The sequence below is a fragment of the Atractosteus spatula genome, chromosome 8 (assembly GCF_055471065.1).
Source record: "Atractosteus spatula isolate fAtrSpa1 chromosome 8, fAtrSpa1.hap1, whole genome shotgun sequence".
Taxonomy (NCBI): Eukaryota; Metazoa; Chordata; class Actinopteri; order Semionotiformes; family Lepisosteidae; genus Atractosteus; species Atractosteus spatula.
This window is the reverse complement of record NC_142713.1, coordinates 21,612,374-21,631,031: the sequence shown is the minus strand read 5'-3', so window position 1 is coordinate 21,631,031 and position 18,658 is coordinate 21,612,374. Positions and strand designations below refer to the sequence as shown.

The following is an 18,658-nucleotide window of genomic DNA, read 5'->3' as shown; positions in this document are numbered from 1 at the left end:
TTTTGTCATATATAAATTTTAGGATAGAAAAGTCTATGGGTCATCGGTATACTCTGCTAGTTAATTATCCTTTATAAGCTTAGCTTAGCTGTCAAGATTAGCTATGACAGCCTTTAATGCTGAAATCTACATTTCCCTACAGGTTGGGAGAAAAAATAAAAAGATAAAACTTCTCCTATAAAACATTTGATTCTTTTCAGTCAGTTATTTGTATGAACGGAGACTGATGAAAAATCACAACAATGTATTTATTGTTACTTTTGCTTAGTATCTGCCTATAAATATGTATTCCAAAAATGCAACAAGTTGGAATTATTCATAACCTGCATCTGGCTTATACCTGCAACGTTTAACACTACTAGTTTATCTGAATAATATCGGTTTCCATGTGATTTGAGAAAACATGAGACTCTCAAAAGGTAGCATTTAATAGTAAAATTGATAGTCAAATACTAGTTAAAGACTAAAAAAAGCTTCACTATAGCTATGTTCTCAAGGGTAAATTTCCACCCTTGTTCATGACAAGTAAATACTGCCCTGGAGTCAGTGTAAGTGTAAGCCGGACATTTCTGTGTACCTCGTGTAATAGGATGTGACAGCCTACGGCTTTAACTGCACCAAACTAGGTTAGCTGTTAGAGTAACACTGGGCTGAGGAATAGCAGGCTAGAAGCAAGCATGCTTTAGGAAGTCACCATGCTAAGGTATCTATAAATAGGAAAAGCTCTGTCTTTCTGAAGTCACTAATGCTCACTCATGCACGTGCCTTCCTGCTTTCTGCACGGAATCAGCTGATTGCAGAACTGTTGGAGCAGGATTTTGTATGAAGATACGAAACAAATCAAATAATGCATATTTATGCTGCACTAATGCATTAGAAGATATATACTACTTTCAACAAGAATCCTAGTTTCTCTAACCTAATTGTAGGCTACCATATGCTTTCCAGAAAGACATGCTATAATTATGGTGTTCATTATTAAATTCTAAATTAAAAGCATGTCATGTGCCACAGTGTATATATGGAAAACACTTCATTATTACGAATGCAATGAAGGGTTATAGGAACCAGTACGTCTTAATAAACCTTTGCAACATGTTATGTTTCTACTTCTTTTAAGCTGTGCTTAACGTAATTTTACATAACTGAAAACTAAATCTGTCTTTCCCTGGTAACATTCCTTTGTAAGATGTTAACTGTACTGTATTTCAGGATTTGGAACCTAGTGTCTGTAGAACCGTATTGCTATGATTGCAATGTTTTTTCCTGTATTGTGTATCTGAAGGACATACAGATACACAGGAAAATTCCAAATATTATTTAGGAACAGACTGTATATTATATCATTGGTATACAAACCCAAACTTTTAGGGCCAAAGATTTCCATTCTATCTGGCATCTCAACAAGCTGATGCTTGAACTGCAAGATTAATAGGGAACAATTTAATATTTCTCTATGTTCTAAAAATGCTGATCATTTACAGAGGTTGCAAAACTGCAGGTATGGATAACTTACATACACCACATGACCTGTCATGAAAGTTATGCAGACATGCTTATGGTGTATGTACAACTTCATGAACTCATCATTTTTGTAAATGTAGAAGAAAAGTGGGACTACTGTATGTATTTAACTGATGTCCAAGATCAAATCAATCATGATCATTTACATTCAGAAAACTATTAGGGCACTGTAAAAAGATATGCAAAGTTCCATTATGCTAAGTGGTAAAACAAACACAAACATAATGTAATAATCTGCAATAATCACATGAAATACAGCTACAATCAGAGGTCATAGACTGGGTCCAGTGAAGATTATTAAATGGAGTTCATTTGTAATGTGTGGGAGAACATTCACCAAGGTGTTTTCTAGAAAGTGTAATAAGATTTTTAAAATAAAAAAGTACATCACTGATATGATGTTCTAGAAAACATACCTATGTTTTTTAAGTGTTAGCTGCCAATGTTGTATTACTTGCTAAATTATTAAAAAGGAACAGTGTACACATAAATAGTAAATACATTGCAAGCTTACGAAAATAGGATAAATGAGGCCAAGAAGTAAAAAAAAATCTTATAATGAAAGCTAAAATAATCAAATGCTTTTTTCAATATCACAGAAAAAGAACAGTACACCTTGATTTAAAGCATCTCAGAGATAACAATGGGAAACAATTACAAGTGGGTAACATATTAAATGAAAATTTCCCTTAGGGGTTCCCTCACCAAGGAAGAAAACGCCAGCATACCTTAGGCTGAGCAAAGAGAAAAGCTATGTTTTATTAGCAGAGAAGAAGTGTTAGAAGTATTAGAAGCACAGAAGATAAATCTTCAAAGCCTAATTAAGAAAAGAAGCAATGTTATTATTAGTTATACCTTTTCTAGCATCCAGAGGGTAATATTCCATTTGATGAAAAATGCCAACTGATCAAAAGCAAACACAAACCAAAACCAAGTGACCATACGCCATTAAATTTTACTTTGATTACATGTAAGGCACAGAAACAATAATTAGACCTAAATTAGTGGATAACCTCTGTAGAAATAAAGTTCTAGGGAACATTCAGATGATAATTAGAAAATGTATGTCTTAAACTTAAGACTTGTTTGAATAAGGAACAGCAGTAATTGACACAGGGTATATAACAAAGTATATTTAGATTTTCACAAAGGTTTTTATAAGGAACATGATCAAATATTAATCCTCAAATTGCAGGCATTAGGCATCCAAGGCAATGTATGTCTTTGGATTGAAAATAGGTAATTTTTAGAAAACGATACAGAAAATAATAATAGTAAAGTAGTAAACACAGAAAATAGTAATTGGTACAGATAGAGTGAATGCTCAAGCTGGGGTGATGTACTTAGTGGAGAACTAGAGAGATCTGTATTAAAACCACTGCTTTTCTTAATATGCATATATATTAATGATCTACATTGTGGTGCCATTTGTAATGCACAGCAAAGCCAATTGCAACCATGTAGGAAAAATTAAAGATGGGGCAAACACCTAGCAAATAACACGTAATGTAGACAAGTGAAGAATGTTTCATGCCGGTAACAGAAACATTAATTGCTAACAGAAAATAGGAAACACTGGGCTTAAAAAAGCTACACAAGGAAAAGACTCGGACGTTTATTGAAATATTATCATTTATGCATTCTAGCCAATGGGGAAGCAATAACAAAGGCAATCAGAATATTTACTTTCATTGTTGAAGTTGTTACGTGGGGTCAATACATTAATTCCAACACAGCATGCCTGCGTATTCTCATGTTTCCCTGATGTGATGTCCCATCGCTGGATTCACGCCGCCTTTTGAGCGGTTTTCCAGTGAATGCCATATTTGCACGCTTCTTTCACAGGACTGGCTGTGACCGCCAGAAATTATTGTCCATCAGGTAATAACTGATGATCTATAGTAGCTGCATTTTCAGCCTTGGCAGATCTAGCAAGACTCAGCTAGAAGAGAACAGTCTCATTCATCACATTACAAACAAGAGAATTCAACGTCACTGTTCCTTGCTTTCTAAAAAATGTAAATGAATTGAATTTGTATAGATTGTGATGATATGCATATGCATGTTTTTTTGCCTGTGACTGATTTAGGTCTGTGGTGGAAATGGAATTCCCTACCTCTGTCCTATACTGACAGCCTAAAAGAACATTTAAAACCAAGACCAAATACACTCCACGGTTTCATTCAAGGCCAAGTGGCCTCTTTGTGTTTCTATTTTTTCTTACATTTTCCTTGTTTTACCAAAAAGGTGCTTCCAGAAGCACATCAGGCTTTTGGCTATGTGTTCTGGTATAAGGACTTACAGTGCACCGTGGAATAACAACTGCTATGCACTGCCCTATTACTGTGTTGATTGTAAGGCCTGCATATGAAGACACACAGGTATTTACTGGAACTACTTCTAAAACCTACTAATCTGAATTAGGAACAGCTTCCCTCAAGGATCAGTCAAATCCCGGATGGTGTAATAGTGGATAATAGAGAATGAATTTTATGTGCTACAGATTAAGAGGGTTTTTACTGTAATCTGGAATTGCTTTATTAATGTTACAGTATGTATTACAAACTGGAACTGAATGGCAAGTAGAAGAACAATGTATTTTAATATTAATGTCATGCTTTTAAATACACTATTTATCTGCACTGTAATGTTGTGGCAACCATTGGATTAAAACTCTCCTTTTGGAATAAGTGTACACACAACGTATATTAAAAAAGTGAGCTTGCATTGGCTAAAGTACTAAAGTATAAAAGCAGTATGTCCTTGGCTAGTTTCAAACTGGTTATGTATTATAAAAATGTCTTATATTGTAAACTTTATAAACCCCAACACAGAACCCAAATGTCCTTGCATTCCATATTTGAATTCATAAAGTTAATTTAAAAAATATACAATTGAAGTGATATATTAATTAGCTGGTAGAATAGTGGTTTTTATTACATATAGTCTACTAATTTGGATTATAGGCATTTTAAATAATTCCAGAGACAAAGGTATAACTACTCACAATAACACAAAAAATATTAAGACAATGTATTAAGGTCTCTCAGCCAGGGACCTCAACACTCATGTTACAGCAGGAAAGTACTGCATGAGCAAAAAACATCAAAAAGTACAAGCTAAATTTAACTCAACCATAAAAGGCATATAAATCTGTCATTTCATTTATCTTTTTGACTGCCAATGTAACACTGGCTTCATACATTTTTAGTGATAAAAGTACATGGACTATGTTCTACATTTTAGATTAACAATCTAAAGGACGTACTGTCAGACCTCTGGTATATACTGCCACCTACTGAGGAAAAGGAAACCAACCAAACACAGACAACTAATCAAGGAGCTAGTGCATAGGCCAGTTAAATATTTTTAAAACATTTTTCATATAAACAGAACAATCCCTTGGGTCTTAAACTTTTAACTTGGCTCTTTCCTCTGGATCACAAATTTAGACCACAAAAGCACTAAAGCCGTTTCACAAAATCATTCCTAGATATTTCTCATTTGAAGATCTTTTCAATGTCTCAATAAAACACCTTACATTCCTCAACATAGTATATTAGTTTGGAGATGCTTTTGACCACATTCTACACACCATTTTAAATGTACCAATAATTCCTAGCACAACTATACTTTTACTTTTGGGCTTTTACATCAACCACAAATACTAGTCACTCAGACAGCAGAGACGGATACAGTCAGCACAAAAACCTGCAATTGACCAAACATTCATAGGTTCAAATCAGGAGTCATGTTCGTGTACAAGCTGCAAAGTCACATATGGAACCTAATTCCGGGCTGAAAGGAAAGAAAGAAGAAAAACAGTTGTTCCACAGCTGTGGAGAATTCTTCAGGTGAGTTTATGCATCATAAAACTAAAACTTTAAGGATTGTGCCGCCCTCTGCTGTTGTTTCTTATATTTTTCAGTAAAACAGCAGAATTACAACTAAGCAGCAGTATGGCTTTCTGTGTTTTTTTGGAAACATGCATACTTCCTTATATTTTCCTAAATCAACCCATACTGTGCTCAGGAAGACCACATTTTCCAAACATGACAGTATATGAAAACAAAGAGGAAAAATGAGATGTTAGTCACCACTAATTAATTTCTAATGGCATCCAGGTCTTGTACTTTGTATTTATTAATCCAACTAAGGTTTTGCACTACTCATTAACTGTTACTAATCCTACACCAGCACATCAGAAACTGCTTTTGAGGGCACCCCATTTTGTCCTAAGCAGTAACTCTTCACAGATCATCATAGATGGTCAATACTGCCTAACAATAAGGTCAATGTTAGAAATAGGCAGAAGTTGGTGAGTTGGCAAAATTGCAAAGTACCTTAGATTTCTTTTTTTAACCAAATTAATTGAAGCAGTTAAGAAAGACTTTTATAAATTTAAGAATAAAGTCAGATCTCCGTAACAAGAATAATAAATACATTTCTACATTTATTCTGAATAAATAAATGTAACAAATAAATATAACAACACACATTTTCTCAAATCTAAAATAACTAATACTACCACTAAAATATTTAAAGAAGAGTACATCTTAAAATAGTGCACGGCAACATCATATTTGTGTCACAAAATACAAATGTTTGAACTTACCATCTTTGGATAAAGAGATTGTCCTATTTCAACAACATGTGGATCTACAGTCTGTGTATCTGCCACAGAAGGATTGACCTATATAAGAAAGAGAAGAAAAGCAAATTATAGAAGACGAAAATGTATGCAAAAGCTTCAGACCAGCAGTTTTAATTATTTTATGTTTTCTCAAGGTCTTCTCGTAAGCTTGGTAATTAGGGTGACATACTTGAGAAATGACAGAAGGCAACTGAGTGTTCATGTATGTAATTTCATAATCACTTCGATGTAATTCCACTAAAATCAGAAAAGCTTTTCATTGTACACTAAACAGCACTTTCCGTAAATGTCACACAATCTCCTTTTTCTGACTAGACCAAAAGAAATATATTAACAATTCTCCCCGACATTAAGAAGAACCAATCAGTGCAGTCTTGTGGATGAAGACCCCTGAGAATTCAATGTGAAAACAGTATTGAATTTCTTTCTTATTGAATTAGGCACACAGAGTTCTTTATTCAAACGCTGAGTAAGTGCAGCAGAGGAATCGGGGCGAGTTGTGCACCTGGATGGATGAAGGAGGCACGGTATGGGAGTGGGGCGACCTGGGGTAGATGTTCGTCAGGTGTGGAGGCGGGTCTGGGTTGACACGGCTTCTGTTGTGCTTTAGAACGTCCTTGTAGTTAAACGCATCAAAGTTCGTTTTCCACACCAGAACCTGTGGGCAATAATTGCCAGGGGAAAAAAAACAACAACGCTTTTACAGGTATATATTTTTTTAATATACAGGGGTTGTGAAACGTAAGTACATCTCCTTTAAGAGTTTGATGTTCAACTTATTTACACATCTTTGACCTCTTCTTAGTCCTCACTGTCTTGAGTTTCATTCAAGTACTGTTTTGCAAACTTAGCCTGTGCAGCAATGTTTTTCTTGGAATTTTCTCATTTTGTAGATTCTCTTTCCTACCTCATGGTGGAATCATGGACTTCATATTGTTCGGAAATGGCTTTGTAACCGTTCCCAGGCTAATATGCAACAACTATTTCTTTAAGACTGTCACAGATTTCTTTTGATCATGATAATAATGATAGTAATGATCATTAATGATTAATTAACGATAATGATCATGACCAGGTTACTACAAACCTGAGTGCTTCAGACCAGACTGACAAACAAACTGACAATTTTATATACAGGTAGAATGACTGTATATAAATGACTCAGAGGGAAGGGGGGAGAAAAATGAGAAACCAGGATGACTGGTATCCTTAGCGATACTTCCAGCCTTCCTGAGATAGCGAGTTGTAAAAATCTCTGAAATAGACGGGAGCTGTACTCCAGTGATGGACTGGGCTGACCTGATCACCCCTGTAACGCCTTCCGGTCAGACAACAAGCTGCTGTCAAACCACACTGTAATACCAAATGGGAGCTAGAGGTCTGCTACCCGACAAATTATTCTCTTCCAACTGCGGGCTCGGGCCAGGTTCGGGTTTGTTTTCTAATAAGTGAAAATGAATTATTATTATTTTATGTTTTAAATTCATTTTTAGCAGAAAAATTTGTATGTGTGTGTGTGTAACAGAGCCTACCTAGCTAACTGTTCACAATGGATGAAATAAAACGAAAACTCAAAAAGGGAGAACTTTTCAACATGCCAAATGAGTTGGGGACAGCTTCGTTATGGAAACATTATGACCTTGTGGTAACAAAAGATAAAAAGCTCACTGGTCACGGTATAATGGTGTAGGGCTTGCAATGCTATTTTGACTTCCAATAGACAAATGGTTTATTATACTCTGCTGTGCTGTGCTCAGGTAGGCTGCTGTTTATTATCCCATATGGAAATAAAGTACAGCCTATTGCAGTATAATTATTGCCAGGAAGGATCATCAACTCCACAAAAATGTATAATAATAATGTGTGCTGGTGTCTTGGCTTGCATGATGTTATGACACGGAAGGTAGCTGGAACCAGTAATGCCTGCGCGCATATTCACTTTGCTTATAGCGCTAGCTTTTTAGTAGGCCCTTCCCCACTTTCAAAAGTATTACAGATTTATAAAATATACGTTTTTCTCAGTGCACGGCATTTTCTGTCTATCAACTCAAGCGCATAGCAGCCAAGCAAAGCACTGTAAAACCGTGTCTGTGACAATTCGTCTCCGTGTGTGCGTGTGTTCTCTCGCTCTGAGAGGAAAAGAGAGTGACTGATTTCGGGTTCGGGTTTCAAATTTGGCAGTACCAATCGGGCTTGGTCGGGTCGAGTCTTAAGGTCTCGGGTACAGGCTTCAATTTCATGCCCGTGCAGACCTCTAATGTGAGCACACTCTCAATAGCACACCTGTAAAACATGATAAGGACAGTTGAAGACAGACCAAATTTTTTCAACTGTCTGAGGAAGTAAAGACGCTGTTGTGCCTTCTCTGTAGCTCCAGTTACATGCTGTGACCATGTTAAATCATTAACGATGAAGGTACCCAGGAACTCAACAGCCACCCCATTGATGTGAATAGGGATGTGGTCCCCACCCTGCTTTCTAAAATCAATGACCAGCTCCTTGGTTTTGCTGACATTGAGGGAGAGATTATTGTCAAGGCACCACTCCACCAGGTTCTTGACTCATCCCTGTAGGCTGTGTCATCGTTAGCAGTGTTTTGGCCAATGATGGTAGTGTCATCAGCATATTTGTAGATGGAATTGGAGCTGTGTCTGGCCACACAATTATGGGTGAACAAGGAGAACAGCAGGGGGCTAAGCACACAGCCCTGACGGCTATTGATGGTCAGCGTGGAAGAAAGCTTTCCATCTACCCTCACAGTCTGTAGTCTGCCAGTCAGGTAATCCATAATCCACCCGCATAGAGAGGTGTGGATGCCCAGGTCATTAAGCTTCCTGACTAGTCTGGAAGGAGCTATGTGTTAAATGCAGAGCTGTTATCAATAAATAGCATTTTGACGTACGTGTCTTTATCATCCAAGAGCCAAGACAGTGTGAAGAGCCAGGGAAATAGCGCTGTCAGTGGACCTGTTAAGCCGGTATGCAGACTGCAGGGGGTCTAAGCATTCAGGTACCATTGTGTTAATGTGCCTCATGACCAGCCTTTCAAAGCATTTCATTATGGTGGATGTGAGCGCTACCGGTCTGTAATCATTAAAACAGGTCGCAGTATTTTTCTTTGCCAGTGGAATAATGGTACCCACATTCAAAGTTAAAATGGAATTTTTGCAAAGACAAAAAGAAAACTAATGAAATTTGAAGAACTGTTAAGAATGGAAAAGGCTCACTCCTGACTGATAAGTGTGGTTGGATAGTGTGTATAGCAGCTCCAGCTTTTCTATTTTGGATCTGCAGTGCATAAATAAGCAGTCAGCTTGACAGCCAGTCTCAGACAGCTCATGCATATGACTCTGGTTTTCCTTGAGCTGAAGTGAATGGGACTTTTGCAAATTTACATAGAGGTACATACCAGGGGAGGGGATTTAAACAAGAGATTTTATTTATTACAATAATTACACACTTATTGGTTAGTCAATCTCTAATTGGCAGCGTATGTAACTTTTCCTCTGAATGTAGGGAGACGTTAATTAAATACAGTGCAGCCTCATTGTAATGAGGGTTTTCATCCCTGAGGCAACTGTTTTACCTCATGACAAAAAAGTAATTCAACAAACCTGAGAATCAGTGCCACCAGAAGCAAAGTAGTCCCCTCCACGAGAAAAGGCTACAGCTAGAATGGGCCCCTATGTCAAAAAGAAAAAAATGTTCATACATAACATAACATCATCACTTTATCAGCCCTATATTATTTCTTGCATTAGGAATTCGTCTTTTCGGATACCCCAGCTTGCTCTCCATTAGACACACAGACAGGGAGAGAGAAGCTTGGGGTCAGAGCGCAGGGTCAGCCATTGTACAGCACCCCTGTAGCAGTTGGGGTTAAGGGCCTTGCTCAGGGGCCAAACGGAGTAGGATTCCTCTGCTGGCTGCAGGATTTGAACCGGCAACCTTCCAGCCACAGGTGCAGATCCTTAGCCACAGAGCAACCGCTCCGCTCCATACAGAGAAATCTAAAAGACTTTATGTTCAAGTTAAGCACCTTTCTTAAGCATGGTGGAATTTCTTATACAGGGAAAACTGAATCAGTAACTGCACTAATAGCTATTTGGCATTTTCAAAATCGATTCTCTGTTAAAATAGTTTTCCTGAACATTAAATCTAGAGCCCTAATTTCTTACAAACAGAAAGCAGCACATTTGTGGATATGTATGTTTTCATGGACAAAGAAAAGAACACACATCATGGCTGATGCCAACTTTAGACCTGCTTATGCATGTGAATCTCTTAATTAATCCCAGTGTGTCTATTTACAATCATAGAGGCCCTTAACGGTCTCTAGTGGCAAGTAGGATGTTAAACAGTTCCCTCAAAACCATCGTACCACAGCATGCACTTAAAAAATTAACTCTGCAAGTAGGGCAAACTAGCTCTGCTTGTTGTGATTTATCTACAACAATTCTCTTAAAAGTATATCTAATGTTTCATTCTGAACAATCTGAATTTTTTTACCTGGAGTCTTTTATACAGAATAAAACACCTTTTCGTTATTTGATATCTGTGAGGTAATGATTGGCTCTTCCAACCTGATGTCCATGCAGGGTGTAAATGAGTCTTCCTTCCAGAAGATCCACAATCTTCACAGTGCTGTCACTAGATGCGGTGATGAGGTAGTTACCAGAAGGATGGAAGGAAAAGCAATTGATCCCAGCACTGTGAACTGCCGTAAATCAAATAAGCACAAACAATATAACTTGCTACGACTCTTTTTTTTTCCTATACTGAGCATCACTTCATTACTGAAGAACATGATTGTAGTTTCATGTTGTTTCAAGATAGCCAACATCTGCATTAAAAAAATAAGTAAGAATACAGATTTAGCCCAGATGTCTCCACGTTCAACACTAACCTGAGCCATGTTACAAACTGAATGTGACTGGGATTTCCCAAGCAGTATAGCACCACTAGATGAGAGCTGCAGGAGTAGATTGGCCATTAGGCTTCTTGGCTTTCATCTAAATGCAAACTCCTGGGATTCGCTCGATGCCAGCTAACTTGCAATAATGTTTTGGAGAGGTACACTGTTACTCCAGTGTGCTATCTCTCCTCTCCAGGAACATACTGTGGAGCTTGCTTCAGATAAAAGGCTCCGATACACGGGTGTGTAGGAGGAGCGTGCCTACAGGTCTGCTTTTACCCTATGTAGCCAAATGATGAGTTGCAGATCCTACTAACGATTCCAAATTGTGAATATATATAGACAAAAATGGCAATTCCAAATTCAAATTCAATTAAAAAAATAACTTTAATAATGATAACTTCCTTAAACTCTTTTTTAAATAAAAATAACTTGCTTTGTCTCAACATAAAGAAAAGTTCTGTTTGATCTCTATCCTGTATGGCAGTAAAACAATTACAAAAATGTAACAAATTAGAAACGAGCATACATTTTTTTTAATTGGATTTGTATTTCAGAACAGAATTTTTCATTTCTGTCTGTCACTTTAACCACTTTTGTACACGTGTTTAAAATCAATCCTTACTTTGGTAATGCTGCAATAGTTTGTTTGTCCGTATATCCCATATCTTCAAGGTGTTATCTGCACCCGAAGAGGCTATGCAGGTTCCACTGGAGTTGAAGTCCACGAAAGTTACAGCAGACCTACATAAATATTTAGAATATAGTAATTAGCTAAAACAAACTTCCTGCACAACTTACACAATTTCACTCTTGGATAGCGATCGGTTAGCTGCAAGAATTACTTCTTGACTCAATCCTTTGAACCATTTCAGTAAGAGCAAAGTTGAGAACATCCACCAAACTCATGTCGTGAGATAAAACTTCTTTTTATGTAATGTACGCATACAACAAAAATTAAAAATGGATCAGCTTAGAAACAATGACCAATGTGGCTAGGATTATGCAAGATCATCTGAACAAGTCAAGTTCTAAAACATAAACTAAAAAAAGAATTCCTTTACCAGTAATGTTTTGCAGAGTTAAATAAATAATACCCACTGGAATTCAAGCAGACCATGCCCATAGAATGTTAACTTAAGTTTGTTTGTCATGTAACCCTTTATGAAACCAATAAAATAGTGTTGCATCTGAAAAAAGAAAACCTTGATATGGAGTTACCATATTGTTCACACTGTAATGTTCCACAACCTACCCTCCATAGTCTGTGAAGGTGTTGACGCACTGTCGGCTTGTTGTGTCCCACAGCCGTACAGACCGGTCATCGCCACAGGAGACAATGAGCCTTCCGTCTGGTGAAAACCTCAAAGGAAAGACATACTGGCATAACAAAAACTCTTTGCTGCAATACTGTTGAAACCAACATAAGGATAATAATTGGAGTGTAGCTGAACTTTTATAACACATATTAGTTCTGTGTTGGGTGCAATAACTTGTTTTTGAGTCAGGTGGGTCAAAATCCCTACTAGACAAACGTCATAGACAAGAAAATGCAAGATACCGGTTGAGGTTTGACCGTAGACCTGTCTAAAATGTATTTATTCATGACAAGGAACAGGAGAAAAAAGCCTGTCAATCAATCAAAAGAACAAGTGAATCTGTCATATTGACTGAAACTTGATGACTGATTCTGTCTGTTATTCACTCTCTATAACACCTTGAAAATATCATATTTTGTCAATTTTCTCCATGACATTTCTTTATTCCATTTAAATAAAAAAAATCATTTTGAAACTGCCATTCACAAATAAACAATAAAATGGATAACATTTATGGCACTAGTAGTTCACTGATACCAGCCAAACTGGGGGAGTGAATCGTTGGATGAGCAGCCACTTGGTTCTGCATCTTTTCAGAAACCTATCGCCTGTTCACTACCATTGTTTTATTGAATAATAATTTATTTTTGAAACTGCCTATTTTGCAAAAAAGAATATGAATAGCAGGTACTATGGCTGCCAAAAAACGACAGCAGACTGTTGGCTGACACTTGATGTCATTTGGCCTTTTCATTTTTGGACATATTATTTCTGGAACTTTCCACAGCCCATACCTACCGTGCCAAGATACAGACAATCAGATTATGAGAGTCAGCAATTGTCTTAAAGTAAGTTCAAATATTATTATACGTTGTATAGATTTTTACATAATTTCTACCTCTATCATTGTTGCAAATGTAATCTGGCTTTTTGATTAAGTTTTGTTTACATCTTAAAGTGTGGATTGCTATTGTATGGAAAGATTGAAAGGAGAGAATCAGGGGACAGGAAGGGTTATTTTGTTTTTATTAATTTTTTTTATACATCAATTTTCTAACCTCTTTATCCAATTCAGGATTGCAAGGGAGCTAGAACCCATCTTGGCAAGCAATGGGCGCAAGGCAGAATACACCCTGGAAAGGGTGCCAGCGCACACTGACACTGACACTGACACTGACACTGACACACCAGTTTTACAGAAGCCAAATAACCTACCAGTATGTCTTTGGAAACCCATGCTAACACAGGAAGAACATACAAACTCTACACAGAATCCTGGCCCCAGTGCTACAAGACAGCAATGCTAACCACTGCACCACCACTCTGCCCACTACTGCTTTTTGTTTAAAAAAAAATAATTAAAACACATCAAACCTATTCAATGGAAAATACTTTTTTAAAAACAGGTCAGTCAGCATATCAACTTTGAAAGCTTAAGCTTAAATAAAAGGACCATATTGTCATAAGGACATTTATGGTACTTTTATAAATATCTCAAATGATGAGTATAAGAGTTCTCAGCTTTAAATTTTATACAAGTAGACACTGAATATACCCTCTTACTGTAGATTCACTTCTAAATAATTTCAGAATTTTTAGCATAAAATAGTGAAATAAGTGAAAACTGATATCAAGCTTCTCACCTGGCACAACGAACCCAATTGGTGTGCTGGTTCAGAGAGAACAAGAAACGCTGGCGATGAACACTCCACACTTTTAGCGATTTGTCATCAGAAGCAGTAACCAGTTTCTGTCCATCCTGTGAGAAGCTGACACTGCGCACCGTAGCTGTATGAGCTGTGAACACTGTCGACTCCCCTTTGCTGGAAGAAAATAAAAGTGATCTAATTTCATGCAAAACCTCCATCATTCATCTTAGGTGTAAGGATATAATAACAATCTATTTAATACAGCATATTTTATGGCAAGCACTTTACATTTAGGAAGGCTAAACAAATAAATTCATTTTAAATTTAATATAGTTTAAAAACAATCTTAACAGGCACCAAAGTTATACATAACATGACATTAAAGGTTAAGACTTGGAATGACCAAGAAAATAGATGCCTGCTTAATGTTAGGACATCATCATAAGGAGATGAGCTAAAGTCTTAATCATTGGATCCAACCAATTATTAGCGCATGAATGGAATGGGAACTTAAAAACAGAGAGGTAAAATACTACCACTTCTGTATAAGAAGTTCTCTTGCACTTAATGATTAATGTTTTTTATCTAATTTTTTACATTCCCAACTTCTGTGACTGAATCTGACAAGATTCGAAGAAAACAATGCTTTGGCAAGACCAGCTAGGTACTGTAGATAGTTCGGCCCAAATAGAGTTTGCATGCTTTCTAGGGTCCATTTGCTTAAAGTGCCTTAACTGTGGATGTTGCACAGAACAGCCCTGTACATATTTTAAGTGTTTTTACATCTAACTTCAGTTAATTTTTTTTTGTTTTACATGCATCACTATGGTGAGCTACTGCATTATTTTCTTAAATCGAGAGGCACCTCTTCTTTACTCACATGCTGGGTGTCCACAGTCGTACCGTTCTGTCCCGAGACCCAGAAGCCACCAGGCTGCCAGATGGAGAGAACTGGACACTGGAAACAACATCTTTGTGACCCAAAAATCTGAATGCTCTGGCCTTGGGCTTCAGATTCCAAATCATAAGGAATGTGTCAGCTGATCCAGTAGCTTAAAAGAAGATAAGAAAATATTTATATAAATGAAAGCTTTTCAAAATTAATTAACGAGCAAAACATAATATAGAATGCACAATGCAGTATACATCTATTGACTATTTTAAAGAATGATGCTAATTTTTGGTAAGGGTTGTAGCAAACCAGCATTGATATCAAAAGCATTAAACACAAGAGGCACTCCTGTTGGGTTGTCACCAAAATGGCAGACATACAGAGTCAATTTAGAGGCACCTAACCAGTTTGTGATTGGAAGGTGGGAGGACACCAGATCTATGAAGAAAAGACCTACACAAATATGGAAAAACCATGCAAACTCCACGCAGAAGGCATCCCAGTCCAGAATCAAAGGCAGGACCGGAGAGCTGTGAAGTAGCACTGTTATCTGCCATGCTGTTGTGCAACACCACAGTACAAATATTAGCAAGAAGGCCTTTAATAGCACTTTTAATTCCAAAGAATTCCAAAGTGCTTCTCATATACTTTAGTGCAGCACCCAGGAATACCTGGGAGGAATTAGGCACCAGCAGCCACACTACACTAAAACAGACAACATAAGTTGCTGAATAACACATACACCACAGCGTTTTTAACTAGTGGCACATATATTATTTACACACATAACAGAACTGGGGTTCAAACTGAGCTCAAACGTTTCAAGCCAACATGAGAAGAAAAGCAGATAGAGACTCATACTGCTAGTTCTTCTTCACTGTATCCTCCATATTCCCTAACATGTTATCTTTGTATCCCTCAACAGGAAACAGACTCCCCTTTAAAAGCATTTTACAGGCACCAGTAAGGAAGTGTAATGCATCATCTTTTTTACTACAAAAGCCACACAACTGGGTACCCTGTGTGTGTACCATCTGAAGTGTTTAAATCTATACAAATTCTGGCTTGGACAAGCAGCGGTGCCCACTTGACAAAGTCCCAGGGCATATGGGTGGACTCAAGTTGGCCAGAGTATTGACTTGTGTCACAACAGTCATTGCCCTGTTTTTCCAGCTGCCTGTGAGTGCACAGTGTTATCACTTCAGCTGTATTCACATTCCCCTGCCCTCCAATTCCCTAACTGTCTGCCTGGTGCTGCTGTCTTGACTAACGCCTGCCAAGCTGGTATTTTGAGACCCCATGTGAATACTCTTCATCTTTCCTGTACAAGAAAGATGACTGCCGCAGAGCACTAAAGAAAAAGCCGTTACAAATTCAAAGGCACAGAAAGAAAAAAAATGTCTAGGGAATTCTGAAAATAGAAAATAATAAATCAATAAGATTATTCTGGGCCAGTGATTATTCTGTACAGGTTTGACTTTCACATACAAAGAAGGCAGCTGGGGACATACTGTACAGTAGGTATGGGAGTGTTTGAAAACACAGAGAGGCTCAACATCGTCTTATTACCGTATTTTCACCTAAAATTGTGAGGGGAAAAAATCTGAATTTGTAATAATTGGAATATTTCAATTAGGAAAGAACAACATAAAAAGTTAGAAGAGAAAATCATCCCAGAGCAGATAAGAAAGTGTTAAAAACTAGACAGAGTTACACATGCATTTGTCCTAAATATTACTAGTAAAGTCAGAATAAACAGGATGCAATCATTTGAAAATAGCTATTCTATTCTGGTGGAAAACTTTGGTCGACTCACAAAAAGATATAAAGAAGTAGAATTCCTTCTCTCTCACCGGATTAATTTCTTTCATTTCTTTCCAGAGTGCTGGCTAACCAATGCAAAATCATGCAGCTGTTCTCTAAGAGTGCATCTCCTCAGTCAATGCTATTCTTACACAAGCAAAGCAAGTACCACCTGAGTAGACGAATATTCATTAAAGCCAACTCCTCTTCAGAGTTGTAAATAATATTATAGTGTAGCTAAGTGAATCAATGAAAAGTAAATAAATTGACAATCTACAGTAAATTATACTACTTAAACCTTTATTAGAATTTTCTTTAAACTACTGATGGAACACGGTAAAGTTCTTGTAGCAAAGTATGTGGAGAACACTATAATTACAGAAAACTAGGCTTACCCAACTGTTTGTTACTGGGACTAAAATCTGCACAAGTAACTGCATCTTTGTGACCTTTGAAATGACGTTCAAGAGTAGGATCCTCCTATAACGAGAACAGGTTTAAGAAAAGCAAAAAAGCTTTAATTTTTTTTTACTGGGATGTTCATAAAAGGAGCTTTGACAATCTACTTAATCAAATTACATCTCTTAAACATTTATAAAAACTATATTGCATAAGAAGTTGGAACAATCTAAAAGGAGTAAAAGGCAAAGCTGCGGTAAGAGAGAAATCCAGTATTGTATTTTTTTTTTCAAAATGTAAAAAAAACAACGGGAGCTCACACTTAAATAAAGGGACCTACTTTTTTTTTAAATAGAAAACTGTAATAGAGTTGTCATTTAAATGTAGTTTAGTTGTTCTTCCTTTTACAAAAGGAAACATTCCATGTGGAAATAAAAGGAATTCGAGCCTTCACGTTTCATAACAAATAATATCATTACATATCACAACACATTGTGACAACCACCGCTTTGGCATGCCCTAATACTCATATTGGCCACTCTACACACAGGTATATGATCAAAGCGGAAGATAAGTGTGTAAGTGTACGTATATAAGGAAGGAATTTCGATGAAAAATGAGTGTAGTGTATAAACAGTAAGTTCGAGTAGAAATGGTTATCGATTAAACCATTGGTAAGTTTTGCTTTCCGGGGTTTTATTAGCTCAGAAACGACTGTAGACTGGTGTGATTAATTTATTTATTTCTGAAGATTACCTATTATTGTGCTTGCTGCACTTTCAATGCACTAAATAAATACATGAATTCGAGCCAATACAATTATCGAAAAGGTATATCCTGTTTTGGGAAAACGAAAATGTTGTTACAACTTGATAGATGCATCCTATTTCCTACTTCTACTTGAACTTGCTCGATCAACACTGCAACAGTGAAATTTAAATACAAACAGCAAAAGTTTAAAACGCCCCCTGGTTAGCCTTTTTTGGTTAGGCGCCACGTTTATTACTATCTTAAAACACAAAATAGCCGCACATTACATTTTAGTATACATGGTGTCATTTTTAATATTTGTGTGAGGTTGGATAACGGGAAACGTTACTATACTATATGATTTACACTATCGGTAGTGGTGCAAATTTAAAATCCTTATTTAAGTCTCGTTGTGCACAGTAGCGCAACCGTTTGCACAAGTGCAACAACAGCACAGAAATTGTCTGAAGTCTGTTTTACATAACAATTTAACTATACTGTATATCTGTGTTTCCATTACAGGAGTGAGCAATAAATTGCTCTTTAGATTGCAAGAAGGTACATTTTTACCTCCAAAAAGGAAATAATAAAATGGCCAAAAACATGCTTGTCAAAGCACATAATTTCTTACCAACACAGATGCCATGTGAAATTGGTCTCTCAATGAACTTTTTGTACTCTGCGAAAGCACAGTTTTTATTTGAAAAACAATCGGAAATCCCCCATCGTTTCTACCAGCCTTTTCCTCTGTGTC

The 18,658-nt window shown here is 36.9% G+C and overlaps 1 protein-coding gene across 1 annotated transcript in view; it reads right to left on the bottom strand.

Annotated features, from left to right (window-relative positions):
• Positions 1-18,643, bottom strand: part of poc1b (POC1 centriolar protein B) — a 47,667-nt gene extending 29,024 nt beyond the window's left edge. Inside the window, exons 1-10 of the mRNA XM_088923557.1 lie at positions 18,536-18,643; positions 17,151-17,235; positions 14,941-15,112; positions 14,055-14,234; positions 12,348-12,455; positions 11,718-11,836; positions 10,761-10,894; positions 9,792-9,860; positions 6,684-6,836; positions 6,140-6,217 (exon numbers count right to left, since the gene is read on the bottom strand). Of these exons, the coding sequence (XP_088779683.1) occupies positions 6,140-6,217; positions 6,684-6,836; positions 9,792-9,860; positions 10,761-10,894; positions 11,718-11,836; positions 12,348-12,455; positions 14,055-14,234; positions 14,941-15,112; positions 17,151-17,235; positions 18,536-18,550 (1,113 nt within the window). The 5' untranslated portion in view covers positions 18,551-18,643. The remainder of the gene's footprint in view (positions 1-6,139; positions 6,218-6,683; positions 6,837-9,791; positions 9,861-10,760; positions 10,895-11,717; positions 11,837-12,347; positions 12,456-14,054; positions 14,235-14,940; positions 15,113-17,150; positions 17,236-18,535) is intronic.
• Between the last annotated feature and the right edge of the window lie 15 nt (positions 18,644-18,658).